This window comes from Canis aureus, chromosome 31, assembly GCF_053574225.1.
Source record: "Canis aureus isolate CA01 chromosome 31, VMU_Caureus_v.1.0, whole genome shotgun sequence".
In the NCBI taxonomy this organism is placed as follows: Eukaryota; Metazoa; Chordata; class Mammalia; order Carnivora; family Canidae; genus Canis; species Canis aureus.
Window position 1 is genome coordinate 21204662 of NC_135641.1, and position 23955 is coordinate 21228616.

General features: G+C 35.1%; 1 protein-coding gene across 6 annotated transcripts in view; it reads left to right on the forward strand.

Moving 5' to 3' along the window:
• KLHL24 (kelch like family member 24) overlaps nt 1–18663 on the forward strand; it is a 38467-nt gene extending 19804 nt beyond the window's left edge. For 5 of the 6 annotated variants that reach the window (XM_077879838.1, XM_077879837.1, XM_077879840.1 and 2 more), the window contains 5 exons: nt 5938–6122; nt 7066–7184; nt 11143–11331; nt 13014–13202; nt 16929–18663. In XM_077879838.1, the coding sequence (XP_077735964.1) occupies nt 5938–6122; nt 7066–7184; nt 11143–11331; nt 13014–13202; nt 16929–17129 (883 nt within the window). In that variant the 3' untranslated portion in view covers nt 17130–18663. The remainder of the gene's footprint in view (nt 1–5937; nt 6123–7065; nt 7185–11142; nt 11332–13013; nt 13203–16928) is intronic. The other variant, XM_077879842.1, reaches the window with a different exon arrangement.
• The last annotated feature ends 5292 nt before the right edge of the window (nt 18664–23955 follow it).

Sequence of the window (23955 nt, forward strand, 5' to 3'; positions counted from 1 at the left end):
AGCATCCCACTTAAAGTTAATATTTCTTTCATATTAACTAATACCCCATCCATAGTCATATTTCTCCAGTCTTTTGCAAACTGTTCTTTAATGAACCTTGATCCAATCCAGGACTACTCATTGCATCTGATTATTCCCATTAAGTCTCTTTTATTCCAGAACAGTTTGTTTTTCATGATTTTAATTTGCTGAAGGGCAAGTTATCCAGAAAAATATTTCACCTTCTATATTAGGTTGCTTCCTTATGCTGTCACTTAGCTGAATTTAGCTGTGTTTCCTGGAAACTAGAAGTTAGCTCTACAAACTTCAACTTGATGGAGACAAGTTAAATATTTTTGACTAGAATTCATCCTAGGTAATGTGTATATTGCATTGCATTGCATTGCATTAGGAGGCACAGCCTATCTGGTTGTCCCACGATTGCTGATGCAAAGATTAGCTCTAGATTGGGATGATAACAGTCTGTTCCCATCACTGTATAGTTAGGTCATAGTCCTCACATCAGCCAGTATTTCTTCAGTGTTTACCCTGTGCCAAGTGTTGTCCAGAGTTCAACCCATACTGAATATTCTACCTATGTGTACCCAAATGTCTCTTAAATAAGAAAGAAACACCAACATATATTAAAAACAGAGTATGATTGCAGTTACCTAGAAAGAGGGTATGAGCCAATTTAAGAGCACAAAAGCTTTGATAATCTGCACTACCAGTTGTAAACCCTTGGGAGAAAAAACAATAGAGACCAATCATAGGAATGCTAGGAATAGTTGTCTTTTTATTGATATCTATTATGCAACTTTAAGAATAGTAAAGCTGGGGATCCCTGGGTGGCTCGGTGGTTTAGCGCCTGCCTTCAGCCCAGGGCGTAATCTGGGAGTTCCGGGATCGAGTCCCGCATTGGGCTCCCTGCATGGAGCCTGCTTCTCCCTCTGCCTGTGTCTCTGCCTGTGTGTGTGTGTGTGTGTGTGTGTGTGTGTGTGTGTCTCTCATGAATAAATAAATAAAATCTTTAAAAAAAATAGTAAAGCTTAGGAATAGTTGTCTTTCTATTAATATCTGTTATGCAACTTTAAATCTCTACTAATACATAATGCTATTTTTTAATAAACAAGTGCAAGTATCATGATGTGTTCAGAGTAATAATGGCTTCAGAATCAGGTGTGGACTAGGATCTGGCTCTGCAAATAGTTATTCCATGACCTTAGGCAAAACATTGCAACTTCTTTATCCATTTTCTCATCTGTAAAATAAGCATAATACCACCTCATAAAATTGTGAGGATTGGAAATATAGTATGAAAAGAACATAAGCTGGTATTTCACACAAAAATGCACATAAAAATTTTTGCTTGTTTCATAAGGAAAATAATCAAAATTTTTACAGAATAGGAAATGTAGTTTGAAAGACAAGAAATACTTGATATCAAATGGTTTGTTTTAAGAATAATTTGTTCATCCCTGTGGAAAAAAATTCACACTCTTTGCCACATTCCATTGAGCAATAGAGATAGCTAAGATTTAGTAAGCTTGTCATTTTGAGATTGGAGTCAATTAAGTATTTTTCTAATACTTTCTACTATCTCTTGTCTAATAGTCAGTTAATATATAATGAAAATTATGTCCATAATGAAGATGAGGTTCAAGTTCCTATTGGAAGCCAAATCATATTAAAATTAATATTATTTTTAAGAGCCAAAGGTAGAAGCTCAACTGTTGAGCCACCCAGGTGCCCCTGTTCTAATCCCTCTTAAGAATGATAATCTACTGTATTATAGGATGCATAGTTTTACCGTTTTTCTACATGTTCATTTTTATTTTTAACTTAAACATTTTTCATAAAAGTATACATTTAAGTCTACCTCATCCGACCCTTGATATATCAGTTCTCCCCAAAGGATACCAGCGTTAGGAGTTTTCTGAACTCTTTAAAAATATTCTTTGCATATGGAAGTGGATGTGTATATACACACAAATACTTCCCTACTTTTTTACTTCCCTACTTTTTTACTTCCCTACTTTTTTGTATACATTCAGTTTTCCACCTTGTTTTCATGATTTATAAGTGTCTTGGAGATTATTCCACATCAAAGCATACAGATATTTAAGTCAGTCTGTTCAGCATATTCTCTTACTATGGACAGATCACTAAGTGGGAAGCCAAGTTTTCAAAGGTTGTTGGCGAGCTTGGAATCCAAACAAAGGGAGTTAATAGATCTTTAGAACTGGAGTCCTCTCAGCTAGTAAAGCTTGAGGAAGTCTCATCCACCATAAAAATCTTCTTACCAAAGAACCAGTAATGTTCAAGTTAACTAAGATTCTCTTTCCCTTAGACAAGAACTTGAATAGGCACAAGAGATGTTTGCCTCTGTGATTATTTACTTTTTCATTCATTTATTTATTGCATCTATGATTAACCAATCCCTCTTTTTGATACATAGTTCTTTAGATCTATTCATATAGTTTAGTAACTGTCATACCTTACAGACTAGAGAGCCATGTAGTCTCTTTAGGGCTTCAAGTCTCATATTTCTATTTTATTTTGTTTGATGGGTCAGTTTTCAGATATTTTGAGTCTTGGAGTGGTGAGTAGATCATATTACTAATATCTTTCCCTTCTTTCTTCCAATATCCTGCTGTATTGAAACACTGCCTTTCCTATTGTGCTTTTTAAATATGTTCAGTTATTCTTCTCATTAACCATTAACCATTGCATTGACTCCTTTTATTAATGAGAGTTAGTTTAGCAGTTCACCTGTCTCTGGCATATATTGCATTAATAATAAGTAGGTCTGTTATGTCAGCCAACAAGTCCTGTATTTTGCCTTTTGAGATTCTTAACTGAATCTGATAATTATATGTTTTGTTCATCCAGTTTAGAATGTCCTATGGATTTATAATTATTTTATCTTTCATATAATGTAACCATTCTAACACAGTAAATATTTTATCACATCAAAATCAGAATTTTCACTTTAAAGCATTAATAAAATAAAGTAACATTCACTTTAAAAAATAGATTGAATGGGCTATCCAGACTTTTATTCATCTTATACTATCATCTTGACTGCCTTTTTTTCCAGGTGCTATTATTAGCTGAAGTGACCTGTTTCCTTTAAGGCAGTCTTTTCCCTGCTTTAGATAAAAATTTTTCCAAGCTCAAGAAATAATTTTTTGGAGAGAGACAGCATATGCATGCAAGCAGAGAAGAGGGGCAGAGGGAGAAAAACTCAAGCAGACTCCACACTGAGCTGGGAGCATGACTCAGGCTCAATCCCACAACGCGAGATCATGACCTGAGCGAAGACCAGGAGTTGGACACTTAGCCAACTGAGCCATCCAGGCACCTCTAAAAATAACTTTTATTGGGTTAACAGTCTCTAATGAGAATACTAGACTTGTCTCTGATTTGGTTGCAAATAAGACCTTCAGTACAGGCAAAACTACAGTTTGTTGATCCTTTCAGATAAAAACACATTCCTGGTAGATACTGAAGTAATCCTTTATTTAGTGGGACCAATTGTTTTAGTCATTAGGTGTTTTGTTTTGTTTTGTTTTTAATCATTAGCTTTTTGTGCTATTTTCTCTTTTTGTTCCAAGGTACAAAAACAGACAATATATGCTTATTAAGCTAAGAAGTCTTGAAAAAGGCAAGCAAGTTTAAGCAAAAAGAAATGATAAAATAAATCAAATATGGGACGCCTGAGTGGCTCATTTGTTTAAATGTCCCACTCTTGACTTTGGCTCACATCGTGATCTCAGGCTTTTGAGATTGAGCCCAGTGTGGAGCCCCATGCTAGGGAGTGGAGCCTGCTTAATATTCTCTCTCCTTCTCCCTCTCTGTTCCCCACACACTGCTCTGCCCTCTGTCTATAAGAAGAAAACAAGAATTTAAAAATAAAATGTTATAAAGAAAGTGTAAAACACAATTCTATAATATATAATAGTTACCTTGATTTTATATTTAAAAAATTGGGAGTGGTTGAACCCCAATAATAGTGTTTAGCAACTTTTGTTTTGAGCAATTGATAAATAAGGCTTTGAGGAAAATAACATGAATTTGTTCGAGAAGTATTTTAAGTATAATTTTAGGAAATGATAACTTTTATGGAAAGAAAGAAAAGTTAATCATATCAAGTATCTGGTGTTATTCTTTATTTACTTTAATAGTTTCATTTTGCAATTATTTGGAAAATAGCATTGATAATATTTCAGTCCTTCTAATAAAGTTTTACTGTATACTAGATTAGGGTAATATGATTTACTGGGTTCCAAAAGTAGTTTTTATTGCATCTGTGAACAAGAATCTGTTCTACAATATATTTTTCTGATTTTATAATGGAAAAGTGTGCCTGGCATGGGACAGATGAATGATTATTAGCTGAAAAAGCTGTGAGTAAACATAGCTAGAATATAGTGTCTCTGTTTATAGTGTCTCTGTTAAAGTGGCATACCAGTATTGCTTAATTTTGATTTTTTTTTCTAGTGTAATTGTGAAACATCATATTGACTAAAACTACAAATCAGTATTCTGATGTGGTATTTTTTCTTTCCACATTTAAGTTAAGAGAAGAGGGATTGTTAGCATTTTGCTCCATGAAATTAAAATTGTAACAACCATAAAATGTATTTACAGGAACTTTTTCACTTCAATTATATTTGTGAAAAAATACAAAATCCAAATAATTTTAAAATTCCAAATTTTATATTGAGCCTTATGAGTAACAAAGAACCTGGATAAACTTTTAGTTTTTCCTTATCTATCTTAAATTTAAACTACAAAATAAAAAGTCTATTAACATAAACCTTAGGATTCTCTTAGTGCTCTAAATGTTTTTTCCATTCAAAAAAAATAGTCCATGCTCATTATCATTTTGAAAATTCGTGTTGATAGAAAAAAAGGAAGCGGGATCCCTGGGTGACGCAGCGGTTTGGCGCCTGCCTTTGGCCCAGGGCGCAATCCTGGAGACCCGGGATCGAATCCCACATCAGGCTCCTGGTGCATGGAGCCTGCTTCTCCCTCTACCTGTGTCTCTGCCTCTCTCTCTCTCTCTCTCTCTGTGACTATCATAAGTAAATAAAAATTTTAAAAAATTTTAAAAAAAAAGGAAGCCATACTATCTAGAGATATCATTAGCACTTTGATATATTCTTTCCAGACACAGTTTTTACATAGTATTGATCAGACCTTCTGTACAATTTTTTTGTGTTGCTTTTTCCTTTCACATTCCTTGTTATAAACTCCGTTAACACTTTTAAGTGACTGCTCAGTGTTTTAATTCAGATTAGTTTAATTTACTTTAAAAATTATTTTGAAAAATAGTTTCTGAACAAATAAATATACTTCTTTAAAGGGTACTTAGATTATACTATGAATTAATTTTTTTAGAACTAGCAATCTAGGGCACCTGGGTGGTTCAGTATGAACTCCAGGTCTTGGGATTGAGCCCCCAGCATTGGGCTCCTCTCTCTCTGCCCCTCCTCCTTCTCTTGCTCTCTCAAATAAATAAATAATATATTTTTAAAAAAAAGAACTAGCAATCTGATGAAAAAGCACCATTTTCCTACATTATCTCACCTTAGTGTGGCTATGCATATCTGAATTACTACAAGACTGCATTTGAAAGTTATCCTTATTAATACTAGGATTCCAGTTTAGTTAGGTAGGATCTTTGGACTGCTTTACAATTTTTAAGGCAGAACTCCATAGAAAAGAAAAGATCCATCCATAGGAATTTCTGTGGAAAATGATGTCACTAAGTCCCTTGCAAATGTTTGTTTTCAAAGTCATTGGCAGCCTGTATTATTTGGCACATGCTCAGAGAATAAACTTAACTGTTTATAATAGTGTTTTACTTTCTTTATGATAATATGTTTTTAGAGTTTTCAACAATCTTGAGTGTATTTTATTATTTATATATTCTTATAATAATTATTTTAGGTCAACTGGCTATTCTGAGGTGATAGTTGTCGTTGGAGGCTGTGAACGTGTTGGAGGATTTAATCTTCCATACACTGAGTGCTATGATCCTGTGACAGGAGAGTGGAAATCTTTGGCTAAGCTTCCAGAATTTACCAAATCAGAGTATGCAGTCTGTGCTCTAAGGAATGACATTCTTGTTTCAGGTAAATGGAGAATAATTACAGTAGCTACTTTTAATTTGAACACAGCTTGGCTGTTTTAAGTAGTAGTGTCTCAGAAGAAAACCGTGAAAGTGAATATGCCCACTTTGAGCAGAAGAGTTTATACAACAAATAAAACCAAGAATGACTTTTTTTCTCTTAAAAACAGGCTCAAGATGATCCAGTGTAATTTATAAAATATCTGTCAGAAAAATACCTTTAATCATATTTCAAATGCTCTCAAATGCATATAGAATATAATTTTTAAAACTTTTACTTGTTAATTTTGTTTAAAGGAACACAGTAAAGTATGCAAAGTGAAAATTACTTAAAGAATTAATTAAGCATCTCTGATCTACCCAGGTTTTCTGAAATTCTACCCAAAGTTTATGAAATAGGATTTTCCTTAAAATTCTTAACTTCTTTTATGTGATGTTACATCTAAAATCTAAGACAATAAAATGATAGGCTTACACAAAGTATAACTACGTTATCAATGATCCTAAGACTATTATTTGGTTAACAATTTTACCAGCTTCGCAAATTACTGTATTATACGTTGAACAATATAACAATACAGACTTTATTTTGTGTAATAGTATACTTTTGAAAAGATGGGTGATTTTTAAAAATCTTTTAAAAATAACTCTATTTTGGTGCTTCTGATGTCTGATGCAGGTTAATAAGCTTACACGTTTGTAAAAATCATACTCTGCATTTTATTATTTGGGGCCTATGTTTTTCAAGATAACAATCAGCAAAGTTTATATCTGCTCTGTGGAATTGTTTCCATTAACCTTTAAGAGGATCTTTGTGTCATTTATTGAACTGAATTCAAAATTCTTAGACTGGGTGAATAAATCCTATGTTTTAATTATCTTTGCCATGGGCATAAGCCCCTTGGTGATATTTTTGTTATTGTGTATACATTGTTTTTCATTTAAAGGTGGAAGAATCAATGGGCGTGATGTATGGATTTATAACTCACAGTTAAATATTTGGATCAGAGTTGCTTCTCTAAATAAAGGCAGATGGCGTCACAAAATGGCTGTCCTCCTTGGTAAAGTAAGAGAAACCACTTTTTATTACTATTGCTGGCACATTTCCAAAATAAATACTACAACTAAATCCTTTTTACTCACTCTCTGGGTATTTTGGATTCAAATTGTATTTCCTTCCATTTCTAACCTCATTAGATAAACTGAAGATATAAACAATTTGACACTGTACTTTTGAATGGATATTTTGTTCTCCCAATTTGGAATTTGTGGCAGTGAAGCACATTTCTCTTTTCATGCTCCCTTGGAGTCTGAATGCCTAAGAAGCATTGGAAAATAAAGGAGTTACATTGAGTACAAAAACAGGCCAATGTCTAATCCAAGCAGTCTTTTTCCCTTTACTGACTTTGGCAGTCAGGCAGGAGATATATTTACCTAGACTGATGTTATTTTATCTTTTTTCTTTATACAATTTAGGGACAAAACAAGTTTAAAGTAAGTGTTAAGATAAATTCACGAGTGTATTTTAAGGAAAACTGATTACTGATTGCAGCTAATAAATGTTTTAAAATACATAATTTGGGGCGGCCCCAGGTGGCTCAGTGGTTTAATGCCGCTTTCAGCCCAGGACCTGATCCTGAAGACCCAGGATTGAGTCCCACGTCGGGCTCCCTGCATGGAGCCTGCTTCTCCCTCTGCCTGTGTCTCTGTGCCTCTCTCTCTCTGTGTCTCTCATTAATTAATAAATAAAATCTTAAAAAAAGAAAAACATAATTTGGGGGGCTCTTGGGTGGCTCAGTTGGTTAAACGTCTGATGCTTGCTGTCAGCTCAGGTCTTGATCTCAGGGTTCAGGCCCCATATTGGGTTCCATACTGGGTATGGAATCTACTTTATATATTTACATTTATATTTTTTGGTTCAGAACCATTCTTTGTCCTTAGGAACCTGAGAAACACTTGCGGATTAGTGGTTTCCAAACTTTTTAAAAAGCAGCTACACCCTCTTTTATAAAGTTAAAAAAATTAAATCTAACAAAAAAGCCATTATATAGAAAAGGTAAAAAATACAGCAGTATACCAAGGGCTCTTTAGCTTTTCTCTGCCTCCATCTCTATTAGCTCCTCCAAAGCTACCTTAAATTAATGAGCAATCTGAATAAAAGCAGCATACTTACTTGCCACATGTATTTTTGACTGGTTCCCTGATACCACTTTCTAAAAAGATTGCTGCCTCTTAGACCCTCCTGTGGAGAAAACAGAATTGCTCTAATGCAAACAGAGATGGTTCAAGAACTTTTCTCAGCCTCTCATCAGCTCTCATCCTCTTCCCCTATTTCTCCATAGAGACTTCTTGAAATTTCTGTACTATAGAATATTAGAGTTTCTGAAAGCACAGTTTGAAAGCTACTGTTAATTCCTAAAGATACTGATCTATTGTGCTGCTGCTGTCAACAAGGTCGATGAAATAATGAGGACCTTGAGATAGATGTATTAGAAATAAAATACTAATTCTATTGGTTATTTTTCCAAAGTCACTAGTTTGTCAGTACCTACTATATTATATATAGTTTTGGTAGCCATGTCTCAAGAATGATAAAATATTACTGAAAGGGGACAGCTAAAATATTCAAGGGTTGGAAAAAGAAGAGATCTGACTAAAAAAATTTCATTTAGACTGAAGGTACAAAGGCAAATGAAAATGATTGATGTCTCAAATATCACGTGTGGATTGGTGAACACAATTTTTTTTGACAAATGTTGGTATATTTGCCTTGAAGTTTCATAAGACTTAGCAATAAATCAAGACATGAAAGAAATCTTTCTACCTTACATATCAAGTATTCACATCATGGAAACTATTATCATAAGAAATTAACAATATAAACTGAATTCAAACATATAAAATTATTTGAATTTATAAATGGCCTCTATTAAGAAAACCTCGGTAAGATAATTTGGAATACTGAATCTAAGAGTAGGAAGGAATCTTAGATAAAATTTCATATAACTTTTTCAATTTATATAGAAACCGAATTCAAAGAGATCAAATCACTTGCCCAAGGTTATACAGAAAGGGATAAAGTAGGGACAAAGCAAAATTCAGATTTTCTTAATCTAGAGGCCTTTCATCTCGATACTCACAACGTATATTTTCAATTTATGCATGCAGGAGAATGGCAATAAACTTTAATCCTCAAAATTATGATATGTGATACTATTACTGTCTGCATTTTCGAATTGAGTAAATAAAGACTAAATCTCAGAAGATAAACTACCCAAGGTTTACATATCATGGCAATGCTAGATATTGAACTCTGCCTCTCCTGACTTCAAAACCATGCCCTTAATTGCTACATTGTACCACAATTTTCATACAGTCTTCCAGCTGAGGGACAGAGGCCTGGGTGGCTCAGTGGTTGAGCATCGCCTTTGGCTCAGGGCATGATCCCAGGGTCCTGGGATGGAGTCCGTCATCGGGCTCCCCGCAGAGAGTCTGCTTCTTCCCCTGCCTATGTCACTGCCTCTCTCTGTATCTCTCATGAATAAATAAATAAAATCTCAAAAAGGAAAAAAAAAGGAATTGAGATATTTTAAGAAAATTAATTTGTGCTGTGAAAGAAGACTCAGTGGGACTTAACAGTTATTTAGATATGAAGGGAGGAATTGATAATGACTGTTGATTAAAGGAATTGTGGATATTAAACTGGAGAAATCTCTTTTAAGAGGTTCTTGGGGCAGCCCGGGTGGCTCAGCGGTTTGGCGCCACCTTCAGCCCAGGACGTGATCTTAGAGACCCAGGATCCAGTCCCAAATCAGGCTCCCTGCATGGAGCCTGCTTCTCCCTCTGCCTGTGTCTCTGCCGCTCTCATATTCTCTCTCTCTCTCTCTCTCATGAATAAATAAATAAGTCTTTAAAAAATAAAAAGTTATGCGCTTCTTGTGTATCTCTTGATTCCTTTTTTTTTTTTTTTTAAGATTTTATTTATTCATGAGAGACAGAGAGAGAGAGGCAGAGACATAGGCAGAGGGAGAAACAGGCTCCACACAGGGAGCCCGATGTGGGACTCGATCCCAGGTCTCCAGGATTACACCCTGGGCTGAAGGCGGCACTAAACCACTGAGCCACCCGGGCTGCCCTATCTCATGATTCCTAATGGATTATTCTGCGTATAGGTCATTTAATAAATGACTTGTTGATTAGTTCACCTGTCACATGAAGGTATTAATTTGTCTGCCTTCCTCATATTTGTGAAAGCCCTTCGAAATATAGAGTTCATTGTGTGTCAGGTACTTTGTTAAGCAGAGTAGATACTAAAATGAAAAACAGGGACACCTGGGTAGCTCAGCGGTTTGGCACCTGCCTTCAGCCCAGGGCATAATCCTGGAGACCTGGGATCGAGTCCTGCATCAGGCTCCTTGCATGGAGCCTGCTTCTCTCTCTGCCTATACCTCTCTCTCTCTCTCTCTCTCTCTCTGTCTCTCTCTGTCTCTCATAAATAAATAAATGAAATCTTTAGGAAATAAATAAATGAAATTAAAAACAAGGCAGGTCCTGCCTTTAGTGATCCTGGAGTCTAGTATTCCTTACCTAATATTTTAGTTTCATAGCTTTATTATTTCATAATAATCAAGTATTTTCATCATCCATGAGTGTGAGCAATCATGTAGTTTTCAAAAACATGCAGTGTGACCCTTAAGAGGGTAAAGATTCATTCTTGGGGATAAAAAAAATTATACTCTTTCATAGATAAAGCAGATAAACATACAGTACATAAAAAGATATACAACGTATCTGTGGTATTAAAATTTGATTGGAGGGGGTTATTATGAAAAAAAAAGTCTAAAAAGTCTCCTTGGTGGTGATGATAGGGTGCTAATAAAAGTTTCAGAAACCAAGCTAAATATATTGCAATTATAGTTACCAAAGGGCTTTTTAAAGAGGACAAATCCCTTAATTCCTTAGCCAACTAGTCAAAAATTCAGACTTTTGACAATTAAACATTTTTCCATGTATTCCACATATAGGTATATGTTGTTGGAGGCTATGATGGACAAAACAGACTTAGCAGCGTAGAATGTTATGATTCCTTTTCAAATCGATGGACTGAAGTTGCTCCCCTTAAGGAAGCAGTGAGTTCTCCTGCCGTGACTAGCTGTGTAGGCAAATTGTTTGTGATTGGGGGAGGACCTGATGATAATACATGTTCTGATAAGGTAAGCCATGTTCTCTTACAGGAATTACCAATGATGTACACAAGAAGAAAAATACAGAAGGCTTATCAAATAGTTAGGACCCTTAGTGTAAGAAACCTTCTAAAAATTGTCTAGTACTTTATACTCTTAAGGAGAAAACACTGAGTTTCAAGTTACTGAAGTGAAATCCTAATATATCTAACAATTTTCTGTATAAAGCATTATCTAGTCTTTTTGAAATAAAACTAATCTCAGCATTGGGATCTTGTACTAAATAAATTGTTGTAAACTTTTTACTGCTATAGTCTATAGAAACAGAAAATTATTCACAAAAACACAGATGGGAAGTAAATTAGCAGAGGATACGATACCGTAACTATACTGCCTTCAACTGGGTCATGTTCTGCATACTTTAAAAGTATGTTTTAGAACAACAGAAAAAAAGGAAAGTAAACTTCTGTAACGTAAATAGAAAACAGCTCAAAGTTGCTGCAGTTCACTGAATTCCTGGAACAAAAGAACATTTGTCATCCTGACACTTCAGAAAATACTGTGTTTATTCTGAAAACAACTATCTGATGCCTAATCTGTTTCACAATTGTTAATTGAATTTTGTCAGACAATTATTATTTAATTAAATTTTAATGTTACATTTTTAGAATTCATTAATTGAGAATTTTGATAATTCAGGGTATACTGAATTGAGGTTTACTTGTGTTCTTATGAAGAAAGGACTTCCTAAAAGTATAAAGAAATTGTATTCAGGGCAGCCCGGGTGGCTTAGCGGTTTGGTGCCACCTTCAGTCCAGGGCATGATCTTGGAGATCTGGTGTCGAGTCCCGCATTCGGCTCCCTGCATGGAGCCTGCTTCTCCCTCTGCCTGTGTCTCATCTCTCTCTCTCTCTCTCTCTCTCTCTCTGTCCCTCATGAGTAAATAAATAAAATATTTTTTTAAAAAAAGAAAGAAATTGTATTCAGACTGAGGCATAGTTATCCTATGTGACACAATTTTTTTAAAAATCTGGACTGTTGGGGTGCTTGACTGGCTAAATCTGTCATGATCTCAGAGTTGTGGGATCCAGCCCTGCATTAGGCTCCACACAACAGGGAATCTGCTTGAGATTTTCTCTTCTCCCTCTGCCTCTCTCCCCCTGCTTGCAGGCACTCCCTCCTCCCTCTCTCTAAAATAAATAAATCTGGGGCACCTGGGTGGCTCAGTGCTTGAGCATCTGCCTTTGGCTCAGGTCATGATCGCAGGGTCCCAGGATTGAGTCCCGCATCGGGCTGTCCATGGGGAGCCTGCTTCTCCCTCTGCCTGTGTCTCTGCCTCTCTCTCTCTGTCTCTTAAGAACAAATAAATAAATTTTTTAAAGTTAATTAATTAATTAAATCTTTAGAAAAATCTAGACTGTCAATTTTAACGGAAATAAATGAAAATTTATCATGGTAGCATAGTCATTCATTCTGGAAACAATCTATGTGTGTTACTCTCTTCTGCTTGATAGTAATAAATTTTCATTTCTTTTGAGAATTTTTATAATTCAGACATTCCCCTATCAAGTTAACCTCCTTTAATTCTGTGAATTAATGTAATTAATGGGATTTAAGTTTTAATCATGTTTCTATGTATTGGTAGACTTTTTATTAACTAAATTTGCAGTGTTGTTTAGGAATTTTAATTAAATATTTCTATATATTACTAGGTTCAGTCTTACGATCCAGAAACCAATTCTTGGCTACTTCGTGCAGCTATCCCAATTGCCAAGAGGTGTATAACAGCCGTATCCTTAAACAACTTGATATATGTTGCTGGTGGGCTGACCAAGGCAATATACTGTTATGATCCAGTTGAAGATTACTGGATGCACGTACAGAATACATTCAGCCGACAGGTAATAACATAAAACGATCCAAAAGAAAAATCAATCGAAGAGGGACCAAATTTTTTGGCCATTATAAATATACCGTAATTTCACTGTTAGTATATTTCATGTATGCATGAATTATTTCAGAATTTTTAAAACCACATAAGTCATATGGTATACCTGTTTTGAACTTGTTCTAGGGAATTGCTTTATTGGAATAACTTGTTTTCTACCATCTCATGGTGAAGGAGCAGTTGCATTTGGACTGCTGGGGTTTGTTTTCCTTGACCTTTTTCAGAATCTACCCCAGTCCTTATCTCTAGCTCTTACAAATTTTGAACAAGAAGAAATGCTCCCAAATTGGTTTCTTTCCTTCTATGGTTTTTATTATAAAAGAAATGTCTGTACTCAGGTCTCCTTCACCCATGCACACTACCCATACCCCTACTCTACCTCCTGCTTCCCAAAAAGGATTCTCTCACATCGGGCTCCCTGCATGGAGCCTGTTTTTCCCTCTGCCTGTGTCTCTGCTTTTCTCTCTCTCTGTGTCTCTCATGAATAAATAAATAAAACCTTTAAAAAAAAAAAAAAAAAAAAGATTTTCCTATCAGGAAATTCCAAGGGATTTAGGAACTCTGTGTCAGGAACTGGGGGCAGGGACCAATATATATTTTTCTATTATTTCATACCTAGATTTAATTTCTTAGGTTTTCCTCACTTTCTCCTAAATTGAATCAATCTAGCATATCACTTCTGTGTCCTCAGAGTTTCTCCTATTCTTTTCCATACCTGTGGTTCCTGCTTTTGTTCAAGTCTTATCAGTTCTTCCTAAACAAAAGCAATAATATTCTAATTAGTGTTCTTTAATGTCTCTTCTCTCAGCCATTTTGCCACTAGTTATTTTCCAACAAATCTTATGTCTCCTCTGATTGGAAGCATACTAAATAAAATCCAAAAGTTTTCCTACTTCATTCTAGGCATTCTGACCTCTGCTTGCCTTTTCAGCTTCACTTTCTGCAACTTTATCCCAATTATATTAAGTACCTGTGAATTTGCATTTGCTGTATACATCATATGTGTTCCTGCCTTAGTTCATGCTGTCCTGTGAGGCTCTAATGCCCTTTCTATCATCTCTACTTGTAATTCTACTCCTCTTTCCAGGACCACTTCATAGTTACAACAAACCGAAGTTTCCCTGTTCAAAATTAATTTCCTCCTTTTCTAATCAGTCACTGTACTAACAACTCTATTATGGCAGTCATATATTCTGTTATGAGTATAAATGTTTATTTCCATACCAGAATTCTATCTTCTTGAGAATACTGTTTTTTCTAACTCCTTTTCTATGTATCTTACATTAGTTGGTGCTCAGTAAGTATTTATTAAGTAAACAAATGAGACAGTGTAGTAACAAGGGACCTAATCTTAAGAGTCTTATATGCAACATGTGTAATAAGAGATAATAGACTATAGGGAAGCCCCGGTGGCACAGTGGTTTAGCGCCACCTGCAGCCCAGGGCATGATCCTGGAGACCCGGGATCGAGTCCCACATCGGGCTCCTTGCATGGAGCCTACTTCTCCCTCTGCCTGTGTCTCTGCCCCTCTCTCTCTCTCTCTGAATAAATAAATAAATAAATCTTTAAAAAAATAAAAAAATAAAAAATAATAATAATAAAATAAAATAAATAAAAAACCTTCATGTATTGATAAACTATTTTCTTACCAGCTGTCATTACTCCTTACATTCTAATACAGTGAAATAAGCTACTATATCTGATATAAGCAATTTCCTGATATGAAAGAAAAACTGATTTAAAGATTACTTGCTTCATTTATTTCTGAGCATTATTATCTGAAATTACATTAATAAGATCCTATATTATATAGTTTAAGAATCATCATTAAAGTAACTGTAAGGTTCAGTACTACAGGCTAGGTTCTATCTGAAAACTGATGATACTGTTTTTTATTGTATTCAGAACTTTTAGAATTTATAAAAAAAGTTTACTGTGCTTTAGATGAAAAATGCTGGGGAGTGCCTGGGTGGCTCAGTCAGTTAGGTATCTGTCTTCGGCTTGGGTTATGATTCTGGGGTCCTGGAATCAAGCCCTGCACATTGGGCTCCATGCTCGGTGGGGAGCTGGCTTCTCTCTCTCCTTCTGTCTGCTGCTCCCCTTGCTTGTGACGATCTCTCTTGATTTCTCTCTCTCTTGTTCTCTCTCTGCCAAATAAAAATAAAATTAAAGATAAAGAAAAATGTTGTAGTTTGGCACATAACTGGTACAATTCATGGGTGATATTCTGGATAAAAGTTTGTCATTCATAAATGATAACGAGCCAGATTATTCTGGGTATGTGTAAACTCTAATATAAATATTTTTTTGTCTTCCTTTTTATTTATTTATTTATTTATTTTTATTGGTGTTCAATTTACCAACATACAGAATAACCCCCAGTGCCCGTCACCCAATCACTCCCACCTCCCACCCTCCTCCCCTTCTACCACCCCTAGTTCGTTTCCCAGAGTTAGCAGTCTTTACGTTATGTCTCCCTTTCTGATATTTCCCACACATTTCTTCTCCCTTCCCTTATATTCCCTGTCACTATTATTTATATTCCCCACATGAATGAGAACATATAATGTTTGTCCTTCTCCGACTGACTTACTTCACTCAGCTAAATATTTTTAAGTACTCACAAATTCTTTTAGACCTGAAGAAGTCTACCAAGATTTGATTTCTTCTATAAATGCAAAACTTAGGGGGGCCTGGGTCGTTTAGTCCATTTAAACACCTACCTTCGGCTCAGGTCATGATCTCAGGATCCTGGGATCAGAGACCCACATGGGGTTTCCTGCTCAGCAGAGAGTCTGCTTCTCTCTCTCCCTCTGCTCTCCTCCACCCCTCATGCTCGCTCACGTGCTCTCTCTCTCTCTCTCAAGTAAGTAAATAAAATCTTCTACAAAGAAAGAGCAAACTTACATACACAGTAAATCTAGTCAAGTTAAAAATGTTTATTGTACCAATTGGTAAAATCCATCCCATTGTTATATGAAACAGGATGATAGTAATGTGCAATAACTTTCTGAATTAAAGTAAAATGTAAATAGAATATTCGACCTGCAGCATAACGAGATCCATGAAATAGACAATTTTAGTGTAATTTCTTTATTTGAAGAATCACTCTCATCCTTGCAAGAATATTTGTTTTTTATAGTAATTATGTTATTGACAGAGGAAATTCAGCTAAGAATCCTATTGTGTGCAAAGTTAAAATATTTGAGGAGTTTCTACGTCCCAGCCAAAGCCCCTGATAACAGTGCTTTGTCAATTTGTTTATAAATCATTCTCTCATTCATTCATTGAACTTGTGGGTAATCCCACATAATGAATAATGTTCCTACTCCTTGGTCATGTAATAGCCACTTGCTATACTAAGGGACCTCCTTTTAAGAGGAGAAGCAAATCATACTGTTCAAAAATATTTTCGTTCAACTGCTATTAAGTTAAAACTTGTTTCAGTCCACTACCCTCACTTCACTCCCACGTCTGGGCCCCAATCAATAGTATAGATTTTATTTTAACATTTCATTCATGCAAAATTACCTAGTGCTCACACATAGAGCAGGAGTTGGGCAAAAGGGAGCTTGTTTCATGTCGTCTTTTTTTTGTCTGTTAAAGCATATTTTACTTTTCAGTTTGCTAGCAAATCCCCTCAAAGAGTTAATTTTTTTTTTTAATTTGGTTCAACAGGAAAACTGTGGTATGTCTGTATGTAATGGTAAAATATATATCCTGGGTGGAAGACGGGAAAATGGAGAAGCCACAGACACTATTCTCTGTTATGATCCGGCAACAAGTATCATCACAGGGGTAGCTGCAATGCCCAGGCCAGTGTCCTATCACGGCTGTGTGACTATACATAGATACAATGAAAAATGCTTTAAGCTCTAATGCCAGGATACCTCACCCAAGAAGCCACACTGATCCAAGATGAGAGGTTTTAAGAGCTCCAGAGTGGGAACTTGACATATCTCCTTTGTGCCATGTACACAAAAAAGTAAAGATAATAATTGTGGTGCCTTTTCCCCTGAAATTCAATCTTTCAAACTGTAATAAAACCTTTCCTATAATTGGAGAAAAAAAATATGTTGTTGTTGAAAGTAATAGTGGTTATTGCTTGGGTTTTGAGAGTGTACCTTTGTAAGTATTGTAAGAAACTCATGTGGAGTAGGAAATAATGTCTGCCTGTGTAATTTTTAGGAATTTGTGAATGGTTTTTCCATTTGTATATGTTTATCTGTAAGCCTATATATTCCTTATTTTGTCATATATGTATAGAAAATTGCATGACTTAGGCTTCATTTAGTTTGAATCACATAATGCTTAGAGTGCTTATAAAGGGTGGGAAATCAGTTTAAAAAATCTTTTTCACTAAAAATATATTCAAACGGATTAATTGTATTGAAGGGTTTTTTTTCAGTGATTGATAAAAATGTAATGACAACAATTTGAGTATTATACTGAATTATCATTACTTCTTAGAACTGCTGTCTTCTACTAAACATATTTTTGGAAAACCATTGGATAGGAGATAGAAAAGCAAGTGCCCCTAAAATGAGGATTAAAATTATAGGTTAATTCCTAAGAAAAAAATTATGTAAGACCATTGAAGGGAAAATGACCCACTGTGGCTCTCAAAGTACTTATGTATCATCTCTAAATCCTCTAAGGAAGCACCTTTTCTTGAATCTGACAAAAGAGTTGAAATCCATTTTGCAATATTATTTTGTGAAAAACAAGGACAGATTTTTCTCCCTAGCCCAGTAGGGTTTGACTTCATTAGTATGGTGCTTTGGGTGAGGACCTCTTCCCTGGTTATCCTCCTTTCCTGTGAACAGGTAAAACTCCTGGAGTCTCCACTCTTGAGTTGCCTTTAAAGGATAAAAGAGGGACCACTTTTCAGTGGGTCCATTTTTCTTTTAAAATTAGCTATCCAAAAAAAACTAACTGCAGTATTTGCAGTCTTTTAAGAGAAATCTTTCATTTGGTACCCATTGTGGAAAATACTAGTCAACATTCTCAAGCTTCTCTACAACAGATTGCTTTGTCTAGATTTTTCAACTCCAGTTTATAAGCTTACTAGTTTTCAGAAAGGAATATACAGTTTTTTTAAGGCAAATGGAATGGCAGGAACTGTAGCCCAAGTGATTACTGTCATTCCTGGGTGAACAGGTAAAATTTACAACATTTTAGGGATATTCCAGGGATGTTGAGGTAGCCTGCTGGATTTCAACTTCCCAGGCACTATTGTCGTCTCACATCATAATACATACTCCTTGTCACAGGAGAGATGATGCAAATGTGTGATTTTAGTGCCACCATATTTCTGTTAAAACCAAGTTAGTAATCAAAACCTTTTACATAGACCATTTGTTTTCTCATCTTCGAATGATACAGAGATTTCTAATAAACTGTATGGCATCAACATCAATGCTTATCTGGAATCTGAATTCTGAGGAAAACTCTAAAAATCTTATAAATTTTGAGGGAATTTTATTTTTTTTTATTTTTATTTTTTTTTAATTTTGAGGGAATTTTAATTTTCCAAATTTTAGTTTGAAATGATATACAATTTTTCTATCATTTTTGTTGAAAGACAATTGCAAAAACAATTGGGATACTTGTTTTAATTCTAAAACAAATTAAACAGTATCCCTACTGTCAGTATCTACTCCTGCAATATACCTTTTGTAGATAATGGAACCTATTTAGTTCAGAAATTCTTTGCAGTAGATGTGATAATGTATGAGAAAAGTATTTTGTAAATGTTGAGGAGTATACAAATGATACTTGTTATTTTCATGTGTATCTGTAAAATCATGCCCATACATAAATACAGACACTTCACACACAAAAAATACTTTCTCAAGATCACTTGTGTATTGTAGTACTTTGTCTATTGTAAAAGTATTAACTATTTACCTGTATTTCTTTATACATTTATTTTTAAAACCCATGTGTTTATTGTACTAAATTTGAAATGAAATCCTATAAAACAATTTGCGTAAACATAGACCTCATGTCAATATTGTTTAATTTCTTCCTACATAATTTAAAACTGCATAAATTAAGTAGGCCACCAAGAACTTAGCTTAAGTCCCATGAAATTAATAATTTTTGAAATTAGTCAGCTGATTTTTAATAGCCTTTAACTATTTATCTTCCTTTACTGAATATTGATAAAGGAGTTAGCATCGATAAAACAAAATAATTTTAGGGTATAATTAGTATATCAAAAGGGATTCATCAACCAAATTGTGTCAGATTATATTCATACTGTCATTACATAGTTGACAGATTTTCTTTTGTTAGGAGATGCTCACATAACCCTTTGGGATTAGTATATATGTATATACATGTGTAGATAGATAGTATGGTCATGTACACAAATATATACAAACACCAAGAATTTGATCAGTTTGTGATGATCAGAAAAAAGCACATAAAGTAAAAATTGGTTGACTTTCTTAAATTCAATTCCAGAAGATTTTTTTATTTGGGTATTTTTATAATACTTTTTTACATTTGAAAGTACATGTTGAGGGGCACCTGGCTGGCTCAGTCAGTAGAGCATGGGACTCTTGATCTTGGGTGGTGCACTGGAGTCCCATGTTGGGTGTAGAGATTTCTTTTAAAAAGTTTGAAAGTACCTGATGAGTGTTAGTATAATGACTTGTGTACAGTCAAAATCTATGTAGTACATAAAGTTTCACAAAATCAGAAAACAAATTGGAGGTAGAGACAAGTTTGCTAAACCCAACTGTGATACCTCAGTGGGAAAAGCAGTTCAAACATATGTTTTGTTGAATTAATAGGAAAGTATAGTCTTTTTGTTCATGAATGTGTGTTTTCCTATGTATGAGTGAGCTATAAAGTGGTCTAATTTTTACAACAGTGGACCTTCTTTGTTTTCAGCCTTAATCTTCCCACTGACTACTGCACAGGTATGAAATAGTAGCTTACTCAATCTTCAGTAACCTTTGTTTCCCTGGATGACTGAAATATAGATATTTACTCCATTTAAACCAGGTGTTAAAAAAAATGATGTAAATACTCAGGGAGGGTATTAACTTGTCATTTTTGCCTATTTGGGGTGTTTAAAGTGCCATAACTATATAACCTTCAGTTCATGATCCTAGAGTAAATTTAATTTGGTAAAGGGGCTTCACACAGGCCGTGGTTGAACATTCATTCTTTTATATTTAGAAAGATGAAAATGTTTTGTGGACTGATACATTTTCTCTTAGTGATTACAAATTGTTTATGTATCTCTACTGTCATATACCCTTTTGAAACTCAGGAAAGACAAAGGTTCAGTTATACTACTTTTGTCAATACGCAACCCAGGTGTGTGTGTGTGTGTGTTTTTTTTTCCTGTTGTCTGGATATGGCAATAGATTTTTTTTTAAGAATTGCTGTGAGAACCCATTCATGAAAAGAGTAGAGGGTTTGAATAATTGTGTGTGCCTTTTGTGTCTTGAGATTTACATGTGGAAAAGACATCTCCAGACTATATTTTCAAAGAGAAGAGATAGCTATTTATGTGGTGCCAAGTGATAAGATAATGTCTCTTAAAGGCTTCCTATGGAAGCCTTTATTTTACTAAACTCAAGACACCAGTTAACCTCAACATAATTTTGGCCTTATTAGAATTTCTTGTGCATTATATTGAAAGCCAGGTTTACATCACCTCACCCCATTATTCTTTTTAGCTAAATAAATAAATTCGCCATATCAAGTAACCAGAATGGGGGCAATTTGGTTGGCTTTTAAGTAGGTTTGACTAGGTAGCTCTACTTATTGTCACATCTAATGCTAGACATCAGAAACCACTTGAGCCAGAGTGTGAATTGATAATTCCAGAGACATTTTCAACATACTTCAGACATTTTTTAATGTTTTTTATGAATGTTTTACATGTGTGTGATTGCCTTAGATATTAAATTTACTTAGTGCTAAAGATGATCATCCTAAATAATTTTTTAAAACAGCAGTAGTCATAACTTATTTTATATAATGTTCCAAAGAAAAGAACTTAATGTTTTCATAATAACTACATCTGAATTTGTTTATGTGCCTTAAGTTCTCTAGTGCTATTTCAACTTTTTTTTCATTCTAAATAAAGCTTACCTTAGATGAGTTTCATATTTGTTTCCTACAGAGTAAGTAAACTTCCCTTCTTAAATTTTTTAATAAGCACCATGTGGTTGCTTGGCAGAATGAGAATGTTAAGAAATGTTGTTGAGTGTTTGGAGTTTTATTATATTCGGGGATTTTGTTTTGTAACCAAGGTGCTTTTTAAGATATTCAAACATCTAACATTGATTAAACTTTTGAAAACATCATTTGCAAAGTCTACATCTAATGTCAAAAAAGTAAATGTACTTATTTTTGTTCCATTCTTATGTACTATTTTCTTTTTCCTTCTACAGGCTTTTTCATTTATATTTCTTGAAAAAGTTCTTACTCTTGCTTTCCCCATCATCCCTCCCCCAGTTTCTTTTATTTAAAGTTTTGAGAATTTCTGGAGCTGTGTAAGACAACAATTACAGTGTTGAATAAAAGCATAATATGCTTTACAACTTGTACAAACCGATGGCAGCCAAATGTCATTTGCTTTCAGTGAGAGGCTCCAGTATCTTCACAGTGAAAAATACTTTGTACTTCTTTGCTCTCAATTTGATTGTAGCACATTAATACTAATATGCCTTGTTTAAATATACTTTGTGCATAGTTTAATTTTTTAAAAGTTGTATCTAATAAAATGTCCTTTAACCATTATTATTTGACTATACAGTTGTATTAAATTTTGTTTACCAAAAACTTGTTTTTGTTTTATTTTAAATACATCCAAATGGTTATGCAAAAAAGGATGGAGGAAAATTCATATTAATATATGTGAATATGTACTGGTATGTCCATAAAGTAACTAGAAGAATAAATAAAGCATTAGTGTATATGAAGAAGGGAGATAGTGGCTGAGGAACAAGTAAAAAGGAAATGCCACTCTGTACTCATATGTAATTTTATGTAATTATGTATAAATGTGCATATAATCGATATTTTTGTGTGAAGCACATGGAAGTGTCACCTATTTAAAAAAAAAATTAATTACCAGAAAGTTACTCATAACATGTTTACTCTACTGTTCTTTGACTCTCAAAAGTACCCTTGTAGTAATATTAAGAATAAAGGACTTGGGATCCCTGGGTGGTGCAGTGGTTTGGCGCCTGCCTTTGGCCCAGGGCACAATCCTGGAGACCCGGGATCGAATCCCACGTTGGGCTCCCGGTGCATGGAGCCTGCTTCTCCCTCTGCCTGTGTCTCTGCCTCTCTCTCTCTCTCCCTGTTTGACTATCATAAATAAATAAAAATTTATTTAAAAAAAAAGTAAAGGACTTAAGAAATTTTCTTTCAGATGTCAAAGAGAGGGCATATTATTTATTGGAGAGGCAATGTCTAATTTTATGTTAACAAAAGTAAAATTTTGAAGAGATAAAACATGTTACAGAAGCATATGCAATGCTAGCTTTTTATGCTTAGTTTTTAAATCGTGCCATCAAAATAAAATGGCATGTTAGAGTGCTTCTTGAATCGTAAATGTTAATGATTTTTCCTTGACTCGCTTCCTTGGTAGCCACCTCTGGAAAGTGCATGGGCTTCATCAGACGTGATCCCAACCAGTGCTCCATCATAAAGCTATTTAACTTTTGATCCATATTTTCCTTATTTTAAGAAAGATCAGGATACTCCCCTCACGGGCTTATTGTAAGGAGATGAGCTAATGGGAACATAAATGTTGGTTCCTTGTCCATGCAGCTAGTTCAGGACAAAAATGCAATATGTAAAAGCAGAGAAGGAGTTGAAAAAATTAAAATTATTAGCTTATGATTGGAAAACCATGGATAATGGGGTAAAGAATAGAAGCCTCGGGATCCCTGGGTGGCTCAGCAGTTTGGCGCCTGCCTTTGGCCCAGGGCACAATCCTGGGGACCGGGGATCGAGTCCCACGTCAGGCTTCCGGTGCATGGAGCCTGCTTCTCCCTCTGCCTGTGTCTCTGCCTCTCTCTCTCTCTCTCTGTGTGTGTGACTATCATAAATGAAAAAAAAAATTAAAAAAAAAAAAAAAGAATAGAAGCGCCTTGTAACTTAAGTTTTCTCTTTAAAAAAAATCGCTTGCGGGCAGCTCAGGTGGCTCAGCGGTTTAGCGCCGCCTTCAGCCCAGGGCGTGATCCTGGAGACCAGGGATCCAGTCCCATGTCAGGCTCCCTGCATGGAGCCTGCTTCTCCCTCTGCCTGTGTCTCTGCCTCTCTCTCTCTCTCTGTGTGTGTGTGTGTGTGTCTCTCTCATGAATAAATAATTAAATCTTAAAGAAAAATAAAATAAAAATTTTAAAAATCGCTTGCAGGGGCACCTGGGTGGCTCAGTGGTTGAGTGTCTGCCTTCCGTTCAGGTTGTGATTCCGGGGTGCTGGGATCGAGTCCTGCATCGGGTTTCCAGCTGGGAGCCTGCTTCTTCCTCTGCCTATGTCTCTGCCCCTCTCTCTGTGTCTCTCAGGAATAAATAAAATCTAAGGAAAAAAGTGCATTTTTTAAAGATTGAAAAAATAAAATAAAATCCTTTGCACATTCTGGCATCTGGCTGGGTTGATCGGTAGAGCATGTGACTCTTTATCTCAGGGTCATGACTTCAAACCTCACATTGAATGTAGAGCTT